Source organism: Callospermophilus lateralis, chromosome 1 (assembly GCF_048772815.1).
Source record: "Callospermophilus lateralis isolate mCalLat2 chromosome 1, mCalLat2.hap1, whole genome shotgun sequence".
Taxonomy (NCBI): Eukaryota; Metazoa; Chordata; class Mammalia; order Rodentia; family Sciuridae; genus Callospermophilus; species Callospermophilus lateralis.
The window spans coordinates 85502993-85520940 of NC_135305.1; the positions used below are offsets into that span (position 1 = coordinate 85502993).

Genomic DNA, 17948 nt, shown 5'->3' on the forward strand with positions numbered 1-17948 from the left:
AAGAACCATGACCAGAAAAAAATGGAAGTTGAAAACACGTTCGGCATCTTAAAAAAAAGAAGAAGAAGAATAACAATAAAACTCTTTTATCACAAAGGACTAAGGGACCAGGGGACCTTACAAAGAGAAATTTCAAAGCCAATAGCTCTTAAGAGTATGGACTGTGTTTTCAAGATTATTAAGATGCTCTTTCCATCCACCACCAAATTTTACTACTTTAAAAATCAAGATATATTCTTATGAAGAACAGAAGAATGTACTTATACTTGATTTTTTTAAATACTGATAAAAAGAGGAAGGAACATAATATAGAAATAAAAGCAATAGTAATTAAGGAGGTGAATTATGTGCACTTGTTATGATTGAATATATTTATTGCAAAGACAGCTTATTGTAGAAATAGATAGGCATTTTATTTATTTCTGTTAGCTCTGTCTTTTCTTTCCCTCTTTTCCTCCCTTCTTCATTCTTTCTTCCAATTTCACTGTACAGTGCAATATGCTACTTGCTATCCTAGGCAACTCAATCAGCACCTTTGGTGGAAAGGGCCCTAATTAACTGTCTTTAAATCTCCCTAGGTGCTTCTACTGCAAAAGGAGCCAGGAGAACCACAACTGCGGTGAAGTGCATTTTCAGGATGACAAGAAAAGGAAGTAAAAGGAAGGAAATCGTATTAAGCAATGTCAATTCTCTGTCAAGACTTTTATCACTTTATTACAATGCCAAGTCTTCCATTTATTAAAGATTATTGAGTGTCTTCAATGTACCAGATTCTGTGCTGGTCCATCGATACAGAGTGGTGAACAAGACAGGTAAGATAGATGCCCTTGAAATGTTTATGCTTAAGATACATAGAATCTGGGGGATTAGAAAATAAAAGGGAGACTGGGGTTGTGGCTCAGTGGTAGAGCACTTGCTTAGAACATGTGAGGCTTGGGTTCAATCCTCTGCACCACATAAAAATAAATAAAATAAAATTATTGTGTACAACTACAACTAAAATAAATAAATAAATAGATATTTTTTTAAAAAATAAAAGAAAAAGGAAACTTCAAGTTCCAAGTAGTTTGATTTCTGATACTGAATGCACTTCAACCCAGCCACCAAGGAGATGTAAAAATATATCATGGGCCAGGTCCATCATGTGGGCATGCCCACCACTAAGCATGAAGAGGCAGACTCAAAAGATTTAATAATCTTTTGATTATTAAATCAAAAAAGCCCAGTATGGTGGCACCTGCCTGTAATCCCAGTGGCTCAGGAGGTTGAGACAGGAAGATCTCGAGATCAAAGCCAGCCTCAGCAACATAGAGGTGCTAAGCAACTCAGGGAGATCCTGTCTCTAAATAAAATACAAAATAGGGATAGGGATGTGGCTCAGTGGTTAAATCCCCTAAGTTCAATCCCTGATACTACTACTACTACTACTAATAATAATAATAATAATAATAATAATAAAGTTATTTGAGCCATCTGCTATTTTGGATGATGTCATTATTTTCTATCAGAGAGGAAAAGTGGCAGGATCTGTGAGAGCAGCTCAGTTTCTTTGTCCCCGTCCCCATGCTCACAATTCTTTGTAGGATATTGAGAGACGCTCAGGGCATTGCTACATATTAGCAGTCCAAATGCTCACAACAGACCCATGAAATCTCTGCAGATCACCACAACTTGCCTCCTTTAAATTTTTATTATGTATATTTGATGCAGGGAAAAAATATATTGTAGCCTATCTGTAAGTTTGGAAGCATAATAATGAAGACAACGGCAAATGTACCACCACCTTAAAAATGGCCTGCTACTAACAGCACTAAACCCACCCAGTGTACTTCTTCCCTGTCCCCATGCCAATTGCCACACAGAGGTGACCACTGCCTTAGGTTTAGAATTCCCTTCCTTGTGAAAAAACTTTTTAACATAAATATATGCACCTCATAATGGTATATTACGCATGTGCCAGTTTCCATGCATACTTGTGTTTGTATTCTTTTGGAACATGCTTTGTTCACTCCAGACTATATTTCTAAGAATCTTTGTGTTGTTGCATCTAGTTATAGTTTATTAATTTTCACTGATGAAAACTGAGAGCTAAAACTGTCAAACTCCCAGGAGTAAACACAGAACTAAATCCTTGTTAGCTTGGGTTCAGCACTGGTTTCTTAGGTATGACACCAAAATCATAAGCAATGAATGAAAACACAGACAGATAGGACTTCATCAAAATTAAAAACTTACGGTTCTTGCGGGACACCATCTGAAAATGAAAAGACAACCCAGAGAAAGAGGAAAAATATCTGCAAATCACATGTCTGGTAAGGGACTTGAATTTGAAACATGTAAACACAACTCAAGAGCTAAAAGACAAATAACCCAATTAATAAAGGGGCAAAAGATATAAAAAAGAACGATGGAAAGATGCATGACATCATTAGTCATCAGGGGAATGCAAGTCAAAACTCAGCAGGAAGGCACTTTCCCACTCCAAAGATGGATATAATTAAGATGTCAGACAAAACCAAGAGCTCACAAGGACATGGATAAATGCAAACTCATCCACTGGTGGAGCTGTAAAATGGTAACAGCCAATTTGGAAAACAGTTTGGCAGTTCTTCAAAATGTTAACTATAAAGTTAACATATGACCCCGTAATTCTACCCCAAAGTATCTGAAAACAAATGTTTAGACAAAATCTTGTCCATAAATGTTCATAACAACATTATTCATAACAGCCAGATAGTGGAACCAAACTAAGTGTCCTTGAACAGATGAATGCATGAATAGAATGTAGTATGGCCATACTATGAAATATTATTTGGCAAATATTATTTGGTATCCTGTTTAATACAAGAACAGAAAGCTTCTTCTAAGATTTTGGTAGATTTTTATCAGATCAAGGAAGTCCCATATTGTGGTAGGCTTAATGTGCTTGCCCCCACCAAAGACTTCCCTTCCAAAACCCTAGAACATGTGAATGTTGCCTTATATGGTAAAATAGAATAAAATGAAAGACTTTGAAGATGTGATTGCATTAATGATTTGGAGGTGATATATTATCCTGCATTATCTAGGAGACCCTAAACTGCAATCACATGTATCCTATAAAAGGGAGGTAGAACCTAAAAAAAAAGAGAAGATAATGTGACCCAAAGGGCAGAGTGGAATGATATGATCATAAGCCAAGGAATGCCAACAGCCACTAGATACTGCAAATATGAAGAAATGGAACTCTGGGAGGAGACTGGTCCTATCAACACCTTGATTTCAGCTCAGCAAAATTGATTCTGGATTTCTTACCTCCACATTTGTGAGTTAAAAAAAAAAAATTCTGCTGTTATCCCAGCTCTGTAGTAATTTGTTTTAGTAACTATAGGACATTAATACATATATTTCTAATTTGCTTAATGTTTATCCAAAAGGGGAACACATTTTATCAAATCCATGTTTTTGTGTCTTTTGAGATAAACTCTCTTTTAATATTTTAGTGTGGTAAATTACAGGATAGACTTTCTCATGGGAAAATATTTTTGCACTTATGGGTTCAACTCAACTTGATCTTTTTTAATCACTAGTAGATTAGTGTTCTTAAATAATATGTTTAGGATTTTTACATACATATTCATAAAGAAGATTATTCTAAAGTTTTCTTTGCCCTAACTTTTTTATCTGCTTTTGGTAATAATGTGACATACTCCTCCTGAACAGTTTGAGGCATTCCCCTCCCCACCTCCACCTTATTCTCTGTATAAGATTGAAATAATACACTTATGGAAAGTTTGGTGGAATTTAATATACAACCATTTTGATATGATGCTTTCTTTGTAGTAGAATTTTTGGCTATTGGTTCAATGGTCAAGGACCATTAAAGCTTTTGATTGCTTTTTTTTTTTTTTGATTTCTTGAATCACAGATTGTAAATTATGTATTAGAGAATTTTGTTCATTTTAGCTATTTGCTGGCATACTGTCCCTGTATTATCTTTTAGAATTACTGCTGTATATGTAGCAATCTTCCCTTTTTATCATGTTTTGTTTTTGATCTATGAGTTAAACAGAACTACATTTTTATTTGTACTTTTGATGCTTTTATATTTCTTATTGATTTCTAAGTTAATTGCATATGATCAGGAAATATGGCATGTATGATGCAAATTCTTTGAAATATTTGAGATTTGCTAATTATGGTACTCAAAGATATATAAACATTCAATAAATCAAGCTAATTATATTGCTCAAATATTTCCTATCTCTATTCATTTTATATGCTTGATTTATTAAAATTAAAGGGGGTACCTGACTTATTCAGTGTGATATTTATTAAGACCTACTCATTTGTTTTTCTCTATATATTCTGAAGCTAATAAAGTGTACATCAGTTTAGAATTTTTCTATTGCTTAATGAGATGAATTCTTTATTTTTATCATAAAGCTTGTTTTGATATACATAGAGCTATTCAGTTTTTAACTTTAAAAAAAATGGGAGGCTGGGTGTGGTGGCACACACTTGTAATCCCAGCAGCCTGGGAGTCTAAAATAGGAGGATTGCAAGTTCAAAGCCAATCTCAGCAACTTAGCAAGGGCCTATGGACTTAGTGAGACCCTGTCTAAAATTTTTAAAAATGTTAAAAAGAGATGGGAATGTGGCTCAGTGGTTAAGTACCCTTAGGTTTAATTTCTGTTATAAAAAATTATTGTTATTATTATTTTGCCTAACCCTTTACTTTCAATATATTTATATTTCATGCATAGGTCTTAAAATCTTTATGTAGCTTTAAATATCTTATCTTAAAATTTAGTCCATTTATATTTACTGTATAAAGTTTCCACCATCTTACCTTGTACTACTTGTGGTATAATTTTATGGTTTTCATTTTTTACTCCATGTCTTCCATCAAACTCAGAGTTGCACAATCTATTTCAATTGTTCTAGAGCATAACCATCACATTTAGGTTTTAATACCTAATAATATTCCAATCTGAAGCTAATAAGCACATTAATCTCTTCATAAACCCTCAAGAAACTTTCTGTACTTCAGTTTAAATTCCTGGGCTCTAAACTTATATGCTATTTTTGTTCTCTCTTCTTAAATGGCACATGATAAGCTTTTGAAAATTGGCTGGCATTCTTTAATGCTAGTTTAAGATTTTGTGTTTTAAAAATCATTAGTTTTTCATGTTAATATTTCTTCTCTCAGGTCTGCGATTATTCCTTTTTCCTGAGATATATTCTCAGAAGTGAAAACTATTGGTTCTAAATGCACTTAAAATAACTGGTTTTTGTTCAATCCAAAATTACTTTTATTCTACCTTATTACTTAAAATGTAGCTTTGACTAATCATAATTCTAGATTATTGCTGTTTTAACTCTTGGATGATATTACTTAACTTTTCTGCCTGCCACTATTGGCAGGGAATTGTCTTTGTCAGTCTAATTGACCTCCTTTTAAAGATGGCCTTTAATTTGTTCAATTTTATTAAACCCAACTTAAGTACTAATATTTTTTCTCTCCTCTCTTCTACTGCTTATTGTGCTTGTGCTTCTTGTACCTGTGGATTAATGATTGTTATCAAGATATGGAAAATTATCAGCAGTTGTTTCTTAAAAATTGCTTTTCTTCTTTCTATTCTTACCTTCAGTGATTCTGCTTAGAGAGAGATTAAATATCATCTCCTCAATGTCTATTAATATCCCCCTTTAAATTTAATATCTCTTTTCTTCCTGTGTTCCATTTTGGTTAATTTCTTCATAACTACTTCCTGATTCAATAAATTTATCTTCAGCAATGCCTAAACTGTTTATATACATTGAGTTTTAAATTCAACAACCATTTAATTTTTAACTGCCAATTGATTCACTTCCAAATTGGCCTCCTCATATTTGATAGTTTCTTGTTTAATGCTTATTTTGTAATTCAATTTTTTGTCTTAAAGTATTTTGCATATAGTTATTTATATTCTAGACCTCATATTTTTTACATTTTAAGTAACCATGGTCAAGCACATCTGTTTTTAAGTGTTTTTGTTTATTCTCAGTTATGGTAATTTGTTATTTAGGTGTCAGGGAATTTTTTTATTACTAACTTACATTTTTTGTTGTGAAAAATCTGAGAGACTAAAACACCTCTGGGTTTTTCGTAATTGCTTCTGCTGATTGTAAGAGAGCACAGGACCAGGTTAGTCCTTCCACTGGTCCCAGGCCTGGTGCTCAGCTCTCAAATCAGCGGCCTCACTTTGCATGGGTCCACAGCACCATCACCAACTGCAGAGCTGGGGACCTGGTTCTCAGGGCAACCCAGCCTTATTGCTTCTGCTCCACAGGATTTACTTCACTGCCTTTTGTTTTTCTGGTGGCTTTTTGGATTTCCCTTTCTTTTGTTAGAGGCATTACAATTGCATTTGTACTAATTTATCCTGGATTTGGTTGTACTTTGGGGGTCCTGCAGAGTGTCTACCATCCTCCTAGAAGGAGAAATTGAGTTCATCTTTTATCAAACTTACTGACATCTACCTCTTTCACTGGGAAGACAATAAAGTTTTGTTTTACACAATAAATTTTAGTTAAAGCAGTTTTAGATTGAGAGCAAAAATAATCAGAAAATACAAATTCTCATACACTTTTTTTTTTTTTTTTTTTGGTACCAGGGATTGGATTCAGAGGCACTCGACCGCTGAGCCACATCCCCAGCCCCATTTTGTATTTTATTTAGAGACAGGATCTCACTGAGCTGCTTAGTGCCTTGCTTTTGCTGAGGCTGGCTTTGAACTCGCGATCCTTCTGTCTAAGCCTACTGAGCCACTGGGATTACAGGCGTGCGCCACTATGCCCCACATATTCACATACACTTTGTATCTCATTCTTCCAGAATATTTTCCTTGGTACATTTATTCCAATTGATATGCCAGCATTGAAACATCATCAAATCACCCCAAATCCATATCTTACATTAGAGCTCACTCTTGTTATAGTCTGTGGGTTTTGATACATGTACAATGACATGTATCTATCACTGTAATATCCTACAGAAAAAAATTCTCTGTATTCTCCCCATCATTCCTTTCCCACTTAACCACTGACATCCATTACTATCTCTGTAGTTTTGCTTTAGCAAAAATGTCCTATATCTGGAACTGTGCAGTAGGTCACCTTTTCATATTGGCTTCTTGTACTTGACAATATATATTTATGTTTCCTTCAAGTCCTTTTATGCTTTGGTTGCTCATTAATTTCTAGCACTGAATAAAATTCCATTGTCTATCTCATAGTTTATTTTCCCATTCACTCACTGGAGGATATCTTGGTTACTTCCAAGATTTAGCAATTGTGAACAAAGCTTTTATAAACATCAGTGGTTTTGTGTGGACATAAGTTTACAATACATTCAGGTAAATGCCAAGATGCATGACTGCTGGAATGTATGTAATCCATGTTTAGTTTTGAAAGAAACTGCCAAACAGTCTTCTAAAGTGGTTGTACCATTTTGTATTCCCACTAGAACATGAATTCCTGTAACTATGCACATCCTTGTCTGCATTTGGTGTTGTCAATGTTTGGGGTTTTGACCTTTCAAATAGGATGATAATGGTATCTCATTGTTCTCTTAACTTTCATTACTATAATGACCTATACTATTAAACATCTTTTCATGTACTTACTTATTATCAGTATATATTCTTTGATGAGTTACCTAGGTCTTTCACCCATTTTTTTTTTTTTCATTTTTACAGGGTTGAGCTATAAAAGTTATTTGTAAATTCTGGATAATAATATATTATCAGATGTGGGTTTTATTTTCTCCCAATCTGTGGTTTATCTTCTCATTCTCTTAACATTGTCTCTTGTAGAGAGAGTGACTAATTTTAATAAAGTCCACCTTATTAGTTATTTATTTCATGAATTGTACCTTTGGCTCTGTATCAAAAAAGCCACTACATCTGGGCATAGTGGGACATGCCTGTAGTCTCATCTATTCTGGAGGCTGAGGCAGAATGATCACTTCATCCCAGGAGTTCAAGTCAACATAGCAAGACCCTGTCTCAGAAAAAAAAAAAAAAAGAAAAGAAAAAGAAAAAAAAGTCACTGCTAAACCCAACGTCATCTAGGTTTTCTCTTGTTATCTTCTGTTTTACATTTAGATGGATGATCCATTTGGAGACCATTTTTTTGTGAAGGGTGTGGACATCTTACTCTAAATTCTTTTCTCTTTTCTTTCTTTTATTTTTTTTTTCATGTCACTATCTAGTTGTTCCAGCACCATGCATTGAAAAGATACCATTTGCTCCATTTTATTGCTTTTGCTAATTTGTCAAATACCTGCTGCATATAGTCATATGGGTCTATTTTGGGGCTTTTGATTCTGTTCCATTAACCAATCTGTTTATTCTTTTGGCAATGTCACAATGTGATAGGTAGCTTTATAGAAAGTCTTGAAGTTAGATGCTGTCAGTCCTCCAACTTCATGCCTCTTCACTATTACATTGGTTATTCTGAGTCTTTGCCTCTCCATGTAAATTGTGGAATTGCTTTGAGCATATCTACAAAATAACTTGCTGAGAGATTTTGATTGGGTCTTGTTCAGGTGGGGAAGAACTGACATCTTGGCAGTTCTCCTCCTATCCAGGAACATCTGTTCAGTTCTTTGTGATTCTTTGTAAGTTTTGCAGTTATCTTCATACAGACCTTGTATGTATTTTATTGGATTTGGAGTGCCAATGTAAACAGTACTGTGTTTTAATTTCAAACTCCACTTGTTTATACAGGAACAAGTTATATACCCATATGCTGATATAGAGGAAAGTGATCAACTCTTGTACATTAACCTTACATCCTGAAATCTTATAATTAATTGCTTATTCGTTCCAGAAGGTTTTTTTTTTCCTGGTCAATTCTTTTGTAATTTCTACATAGATAATCATATCTTCTTCACTTCCCTTCTTTATGCAGATCCAAAATTTCTAATTTATATTGTTTTCTGTCTCTCTAAAGAACTTATTTTGACATTTTTTGCAAGACAAGTCACTGGTACAAACTCCTTCAATATTTGTCTGTCTGAGAAAGGCTGGAAGATGATATGCCTGGTTAGTTTTTTGGGAGTTTGTTTGTTTTGACATTTATGCTTGGTTTTCTCTAAGCTTCCTGGACCTGTGGGTTTGGTGTCTTGACATTAAATTGGGGAAAGTCTCAATCATTATTGCTTCAAATACTGCTTCTATGTCTTTCTTTTCATCCTCCTTTTGGTAGTCACATTATGAATAGGTTACATCTTATTTAGTTGTCCCAGAATCTTGGGTATTCTCTCTCTCTCTCTCTTTCTCTCTCTCGCTCACCACCCCCTCCCATCCCTCTTACCTGGGGTGGGTGTTCCTTTTGCCTCTCAGTTTTAGAAGTCCTTTTGTCATATCTCAAGCTCAGTGCTTCATTCCTCAGCTATGTCTAATCTATAATAACCCATCAATCAAAAGTGTCATCATTTTTGTTACAGTGGCTTTTTTGAGGGAGAGGGTACTGGGGACTGAATTCAGGGGGACTCAACCACTGAGCCATATCCCCAGCCCTATTTTGCCTTTTACTTAGAGACAGGGTCTCACTGAGTTGCTTAGTGGCTCACTTTTGCTAAGGCTGGCTTTGAACTCGCCATCCTCCTGCCTCAGCCTCACAAGCTGCTGGGATTATAGGCATGTGCCACCATGCCCAGCTTCAGGTTACATATAAACTCTTTCAGACTTTTTTTTTAGATTCTGCTAATATTTTTTGAATATTATTTTTTTAATTAATTAATTTATTTATTTGTTATACATGACAACAGAATGCATTTCAATTCATAGTGTACATATGGAACCCAATTTTTCATTTCTTTGGTTGTACATAAAGTAGAGTCACACCATTCGTGTCTTCATGCATGTTCCTAGGGTAATGATGTCCATCTCATTCTACCATCTTTTCTAGCCCCATACCACTTCCCTTCCCCTCTCTCCCCTTTGCCCTATCCAGAGTTCTTCCATTCCTCCCATGATCTCCTCTCCCCAACTATGGATTCTCAAAGAAAATATTCGTCCTTTCATTTTGGGGGGATTGGCTAACTTCACTTAGCATGATATTCTCCAACTCCATCCATTTACCTGCAAATGCCATGATTTTATTCTCTTTTAATGCTGAGTAATATTCCATTGTGTATACATACCACAGTTTATTTACCCATTCATCTATTGAAAAAACATATAGGTTAGTTCCACAATTTAGCTATTGTGAATTGTGATGCTATTAACATTGATGTGGCTGCTTCATTGCAGTATGCTGTTTTAAGTCCTTTGGGTATAGACTGAGGAGCAGGATAGCTGGGTCAAATGGTAGTTCCATTCCAACTTTTCTGAGGAATCTCCATTCTGTTTTCCAGACTGATTGCACCAATTTGCAGTCCCACCAGCAATTTATAAGTGTACCTTTTCCCCCATATCCTTGCCAATACTTATTGTTGCTGGTATTCTTAATTGCTGTCATTCTGACTGGAGTGAGATGAAATCTTGGAGTAGTTTTGATTGGCATTTCTCTAATTGCTAGAGATGTTGAACAATTTTTATACATTTGTTGATTGATGGTATATCTTCTTCTGAGAAGTGACTGTTCAGTTCCTTAGCCCATTTATTGATTGGGTTATTTGTGGTTTTGGTGTTAAGTTTTTTGAGTTCTTTATATATCCTGGAGATTAATGCTCTATCTGATGTGCATGTGGTAAAAATTTGCTCCCATTCTTTAGGTTCCTCTACTCACCTCACTGATTGTTTCTTTTGCTGAGAAGAAGCTTTACAGTTTGAATCCATCCCATTTATTGATTCTTGATTTTATTTACTATGCAATAGGAGTCTTGTTAAGGAAGCCGGGGCCTAATCTGACATGATGAGGATTTGGGCCTACTTTTTCTTCTATTAGATGCAGGGTCTCTTGTCTAATAGATTGTACTGATAAATACTTCCTAAGCACCAGGCACTTTTTAAAAGTATTTTACAGGAATAATCTCAATGATGTCACAAAAACTCATGCATAAATATTATTTCTATTCCCATTTTTAGCTAAATCACAGAGAATCAAGCATCTTCTCCCAAAGGAACACAGTAGCTGAGTGGTAGAACCAGCCCTTAGACTCAAAATGTATGACTGGAGAGCATGCTGTCAATCACTATGCTCTTGTACAGATCAGCTCTTAAAAGTCCTGATAATATTTTGACCTGATGTAATAAAAAAAAAAAAAAATTCAGATAGTCAGGGTTGGGGTTGTAGCTTGGTAGTGGAGAATGTACCTAGCACATGTGAGGCACGGGGTTCAATTTTCAGCACCACATAAAAATAAAGAAATAAAATAAAGGTATTGTGTCCATCTACAACTAAAAATTTTTTTTACAAAAAGAATTAGGGTAGTCTAACACATTGTTTCTCATTCTAGTTATTTTGGAAACTTGCCGATACAATATTTCCATTTACCATCTAAACATCTGAAATTACCAAAAAGAAAATGATCTGGACTGTGCACCTCCTGTACATCATTAGCAGAAGAGAATTTTGTTTTCATGTAGTTTACACAGAAACTACACAAAAATGCACCAGATGCACAGGAGGATGTTCCTGGTCCTGTCAGAGATACTACATATTGGCTAAAATGATTCTAGTGCTGGAAAGACTTCAATGTTCCTGGGAACAGAAACAGGCGCACTGCTCTGGATGACAAATTAGAACTGAGTTTTACATAAATAGAACTTTAAGGGTACTAATGTCTTAAGCCAACTTACGTTGTTCTGGTTCCATTATACACACATTGAGGTTCACCATCAATAGCAGACAAGCCAAAGATAATTGCTGCCCGCAGGGCTGTGCCAGCTGCCCCAGTGAACACACTGCCTGTTCTGTAGCAGCCACCTAGGGTCTGCATGCAGATCGACTGCATAGTTTGTCTCTTCCTTTATGTAAATGTGGTTTATCTGCATCACTAAACTTTTCTATTTTTCTGGAAATGAATTCAGAGTTAAAAAGTGTAGAAAATACTCGGGTTTCAGTGGAATTCATGATGGTAGGTGTTATGGTCTGAATGTGTCCACCCAAAATGATGTGGGGCCGGGTAATTAAATCTGAGGGTGGAACCCTCAGGAACAGAATTAATAGTCTTATAAAAGAAACCAAAAGGAAGCCTGTCTGCCCTTCTAAAAGCTGGTAAAGATGCAGCAAGATGGCACCTTCTATGAAGCAGAGTACAGCCCTTACCAGATGCTACATTTGTGGGCACCTGTCTTGGAATTCCCAGTTTCCTGAACTATGAATGATAGATTCTTATTGTTTATAAGTGACCAAGTCTAGGGTATTTTTGTTAGAGCAGCCTGAATAGACTATGATAGTGGGTTTGGGTTACATGTGCAGCAAGGACAGAGGTGTAGGATCATCTCTAATCAGTATGTTCTATTTTATCAAATGGTGAACAGTCTGTAGCAATTAGTCAACATTAAGAGAATTTCTGACATCAGCTGAGCTCTATACCGCACCTATCCTCACATGGCTGAGGGGGAATCATATTCTAGTTAAATTGATACAGTGAGCCAAGGGCACAAATAATGTACATGGGAAATTTTTTCACTCAACAAAACCACATGGCATCTCTCAATGTTATATTAGATATTTTTTGTCTTAAAACACAAGTGCTAAGCTCTTTTTGGTTAAATAAATTTGTGAATCATAAATACCTCATGGATTATGGACACTCTGTTAGATATATTCTTTAGTGTAGCACTGACCTTTCTTTCACTCATTCCCTGGTCATGGACATTCGCTCCTAGCTGGTGCCATGATGGATGACAGGCTGAGAGCCCATGATGGCAGGACTATGTGCCAAGCATAACCATGGAGGAGACCTCAGAGAAAAAGAGAGGCAGCAGTGCTTTGGGGAGTTGTTCAGAGAAGGCTGGAAGCAGGTAAGCACAAAGGGCCGCTGCATTTCCCCAGCAGAACCAAACCCAAGAATGGCTGCAATGCTGGCTTGATCCAGTTAGATACTTACTTTCTTTCCTAGAAAGTATTCCATCAAGTTCTGTGGGATTATAATGGGTGTGCAGTCTCTGTGTGTCACTGACCATAGATGATTTTAAACAAGTGTTCCATGTCAAACTCTGTATGGAGGCAGGATCAGAAAAGTGGACTTTCCAGGGTTGCCATGATCTGAAACACACTATACTAAGGATGCATTTGAAGCGATGCCTTGAACAGTAGCACAGCTTGTGCGTTGAACCATCCTGAGGCAAACCGTTCCTAACAGGCATCGTAGAAATGTATATTCCTCATGCCGGCAAATGGTAAAAAAGAGTCAGGTAGTTGGAAATAAAGCATCTTGAGGATGAATTTTCTTTTCCTGATTCAGAGGTATCTTACAAGCTACTGGCTGCTCTGATTTTTGTTTATCCCAAGTTCATTAGCCTTGTCTCTGCCATATTAAAAAAGGAAGCCCTGCTGGTTGTCTGTTCTATCATTAGTACACTGGCCCCATAGACCATCCCCGTGACAAACAGCAGCCGTCCTGGGGGATCAGAGCAGGAGGGGAGACAGGGGATGGGGACAAGATGACTTCTCCTCCTCCCTCATGGGGAGGACACCAAGGGCCCATGCCCCCTCCGCCTGAACCTGCAGGGCCGCTTCCTGTGAGTTCATCTCCTCTCCTGTCTCTAGCAGCTGAGCAGGCAGATCATCTCCAGGTGGAAACACAGAGCCGGACTCGTCGGGCCTCAGAACAGGACCTTTCTCTTCCGCTATTTCTGCCTGACAGCCGGGCAGGGCATCTGGTTAAAGCAGATACTGAAACAGCTACTGCTGAGCAAAGTGAATGCACACGATTATTAGGAAAAATGCATTTTTGGAATAACCAGTTACTGTCCCGTATCCCTGACTTCACTGAGATTCATATGATACGGCAAACACCGAAGGAATTGGCTCAGGTACACAAAGCCAGTCATTTTATTCTGCTCTGAGAGTCTCTTCCCAAGAAAGAGTGAGAGCTGGCAAGTGCCATAGGGAATTTCATTTTAAGGAATGATTGGGGAGGGGGGTGGGTTAATTAAAAGGAAAGAAATCTTTTCATATAAAGAAATCCAACAAACCAGAGATTATTTATGTTTGCAAACAGTATAAATTGTTGTTGTTTGTTTAAAGACAGAGGCAAGTTACAAATAATAGAGTCAGCTCTGCTCTGGGAAATCTGAAAAGTTCTTAAGAGACAGTAACTGCAGTCACCTTCTTACCTTGTAGTTGTTATTCATGATCTCCGTGAGCCAGGTCTTGACCGACTTCATCGTGTCCTGTCGCAAGTACTTTTCAACATCAGCTCCATCACTGAAGGTCTGGTTTCCCACGTGGATGGCTCGTCTCACTTCTGAGAGTGACAGAAACTTCCCATAGTAAGTTTGGTCCCCAGGTTCCTGGCAGAGGGTGCATCAGAAAGATATTAGGAAACAGCATGCCGGGGAAAGCTGTGGGTTTCTCATAGCACAGAATACAATGAGTAAGAGAGGACAGGTCTCTTAACGTGACCCCACTCTGGAAATTTTTAAAAAGAAGTTTGTGAGGTGGTTTAAATGAAATCCTCTTACTAAGGACAAATCAGGATGATCTGACACTCTTGGAGCCAATATCCAATTTGCAAGTGTGAGATTTTCCTTTTCAGAAACTAATCTTTTGCAACCTGTGACTCCACTTAGAGGAAGAGACAGGGAGGGCAAAGGGAAGGGGTGAGATGGTCTATATCAACTGCTCCTTGTTGGTGGCTCCATGGAAAAAAGGTGAAGTAGCTCTTGGAGGCCAGAGGGGTGGTAGATTAAAAGCTAAGGATTTCTTCTCTATGTTCTGCTGTTTATTAAAGCCACACAAACAATACCAGCTGAGTACAGGGGGAAATACATCAGGTGTAAAAACAGATATTTTATGAGGAAGATAAAAGAAAAGTAGTTCATGAGTCTTATTTTAAAAAAAATTCCAACACAACACTGCATAAAAGCCTCTGTAATAATAATTATACTGAAAAGGAAAAAAAAGAATAAGGGCTTTAAAAATACTTCAAGTTACAAAAGGATAAAAATTGGGGGGTTTGAGTGTGCCAATTTTCTGCTTTGTTAGCAATTTTTGTTAACTGTGAATATATTATGTTGTAGAGAAAAATGCAAATCACAAATATTGTTTCTCTCTTCCCCACCATATGTTTTATTCGTGGTACAATCTAAACCCCAAACCACTGGATAGACAAATTCTACTGAAATTGACTTTATAATTAATAGTTCACAAAATGTGATCATTTAAAAAACAGAACACATTGTCAGACAAAGATTATATAAATCCCAACCCCCATTTGGCTCCCTTTCTCTTTCTTGGCTAATTCTACACAAAAGACATGACTCTGGCCTACTTTTAGGAAAGAAACTACTTTGGTACTTTAAGAAATATTCTACAGGACTTGAAGTAGGGCTGAACTGAATGCACTAAACACCTCAAGTTAAAACGAAGACAAAGCAAATATTTTCATACAGGCTTTGGTAGCTTTGATTATCCAAGCCATCTTAAGTACAGAACAAAGAATGTGGGCATTTTCAAGAGGTTCATAAACAGGCTTGAAACTCTGAGACCTCATACCCAGAGCTGCAATCCCAGCTTCTACCCTTTCCACAAGCTCTTCTGCAAAACAAGCTCTGGAGGGGAAACCGCCCCATCAGGAATTGCTCTGTGTGATATAGGATATCACACATTGTGGATGGTCAGATTATAACACATACAACATTGGTGGGAAACAGACTGCAATCAGTTTAGGAGACCAACTCAGGCACTCCACTTTGGATATCTTTGTCTAGTAGAAAGCCAGCTACCCTATTTTAAAAATCAGAGGAGGTTTGGTTTTGCCAAAAGTTTTAAGCAGACGTGACTACGGTTTGAAAAATGTTATTACCGTGCACTGTAAAATGTTGTAGTAGTTAGAACATCCTGTCACATTCTCAAAGTAAGAAATATCACTTGTCAAGTCGCCATCCAGTAGTCTATCCAGTATCTGGGTTGAGAGGGAGGGAAGAGAGAAGGAAACATTTGGGTTGGTGAACACACACAGGTATTTGTCATTCAGCTTCTCATTTCCTTTACTGTTTTGTTCCTTGAGCATATACTACACATCTTCTCTGTGCAAAAGGCTGTCCTAGGCATTGGGAAAACTTCAGTGAACAAGACAGACCAAGATGATATTCAAGGGGAAACAAAATCCCCAGCATTGTTAGGTGAAATATGCAGTATGTTAGAGTGTGCAAACTCTATACGTTAGGGAATGACAAAGAGAGGTGTCATGGTTATATGCACACGTCCGTAGGGGACCCTAAAGAGAGGGCATCTTTTAGAAGATAGCACTTGATTTAAGATCTATTGGAAGGAAGAAAGCCATACAGACAAATTGGGGAAAAAACATTCTAGACAGAGAAAGGAGCAAGTTCAGAGGCCTCAACTGTATGAATGAACCTTGTGGGAAGGGCTGCCTTAAGATGGACCGTGGACCACTCGCCACAGTACTAGGACAGAGGACAGAGGGTGTGGGCATACATGCAGGTGCTTGGAACTGGTAGAAGTTACCTTGGGATGGCTGACATTAAAAACTTGGTCATCAGAGGAGGGCAAGAGCAGTCAGCATGGCTGGCTGGGTGCTTTTCTCCAGCCAGGTGCAGCTGCCTGGAACAGGCGTGGGGTGCAGGGAGGTGGAGTCAGTCAAGGCTGTGGTTTAGCAAGAGGAGCAGGAGAAAGTGCTAAAGGGGTTCAGGATTCCGGAAGGTCTAGACCTTGGTATTAAGTTTGGTAATTAGAGAAATGAGGACCATAAAGGGTTAGTTAGATCATGAAGAGTCAGTGGGTTTAGAGACCATGGGGCTGCAGGACTCCTAGCACTGGCATGTCAGCACAAGTGAGCTGGAAGGGTAGGAGGTCGCAGTTGGAGAAAGCTGTTTAAATTTGAGATTGTAAGAACTCAAAAAACTTAACAACAAAAAACCCCAAACAACCCAATCAGCAAATGGGCAAAGGAACTGAATAGGCAGGCACTTCACAGAAGATGAAATACGAATGGTCAACAAATATATGAAATATGTTCAACCTCTCTAGTTATTAGGGAAATGCAAGTTAAAATATACTAAGATTTCATCTCACTCCAGTCAGAATGGCAATTATCGAAAATTCAAGTAACAATAAATGTTGGCAAGGACGAGGGGGAAAAAGGCACATTCATATGTTGCCGGTGGGACTGTAAATTGGTGCAACCACTCTGGAAAGCAGTACGGAGATTGCTCAGGAAACTTGGAATGGAACCACCATTTGACCCAGTTATCCCACTCCTCAGCATATACCCAAAGGACTTCAAATCAGCATACTATAGTGACACAGCCATATCAATGTTTATAGCAGCTCAATTTACAATAGCAAAGCTATGAAACCAACATAGGTGCCCTTCAACAGATGAATGGATAAAGAGAATGTGATTATATATACACAATGGAATATTATTCAACCTTAAAGAAGAATGAAATTATGGCATTTGCTGGTAAATGGATGGAGCTGGAGAATATAATGCTAAGTGAAATAAGACAATCCCAAAAAATCCAAAGGCTAAATGTTCTCTCTGATATGCAGATGCAAAACACAATAAGGGAAGGGGGGAGAGAATAGAAGTTCATTGTATTAGACAAAAGGGAATGAAGAGAATGGAGGGGATGGTGTGAATCGGAAAGACAGTAGAATAAATTGTAGGTAACTTTCCTATATTCATGTATGAATACACGACCAGTGAAACTCCACATCATGTTCAACCACAAGAATGGGAAGTTATATTCCATGTATGTATAATATTCAAAATACACTCTACTATCATGTACATCTAAAAAGAGCAAATAAAAAATTTTAATTGAGATTGTGGA

At 37.3% G+C, this 17948-nt stretch overlaps 1 protein-coding gene across 1 annotated transcript in view; it reads right to left on the reverse strand.

The window, feature by feature from the left end:
- Cpvl (carboxypeptidase vitellogenic like) overlaps positions 1–17948 on the reverse strand; it is a 104166-nt gene that overhangs the window by 38639 nt on the left and 47579 nt on the right. Inside the window, exons 9-10 of the mRNA XM_076863608.2 lie at positions 15953–16051; positions 14262–14438 (exon numbers count right to left, since the gene is read on the reverse strand). Of these exons, the coding sequence (XP_076719723.1) occupies positions 14262–14438; positions 15953–16051 (276 nt within the window). The remainder of the gene's footprint in view (positions 1–14261; positions 14439–15952; positions 16052–17948) is intronic.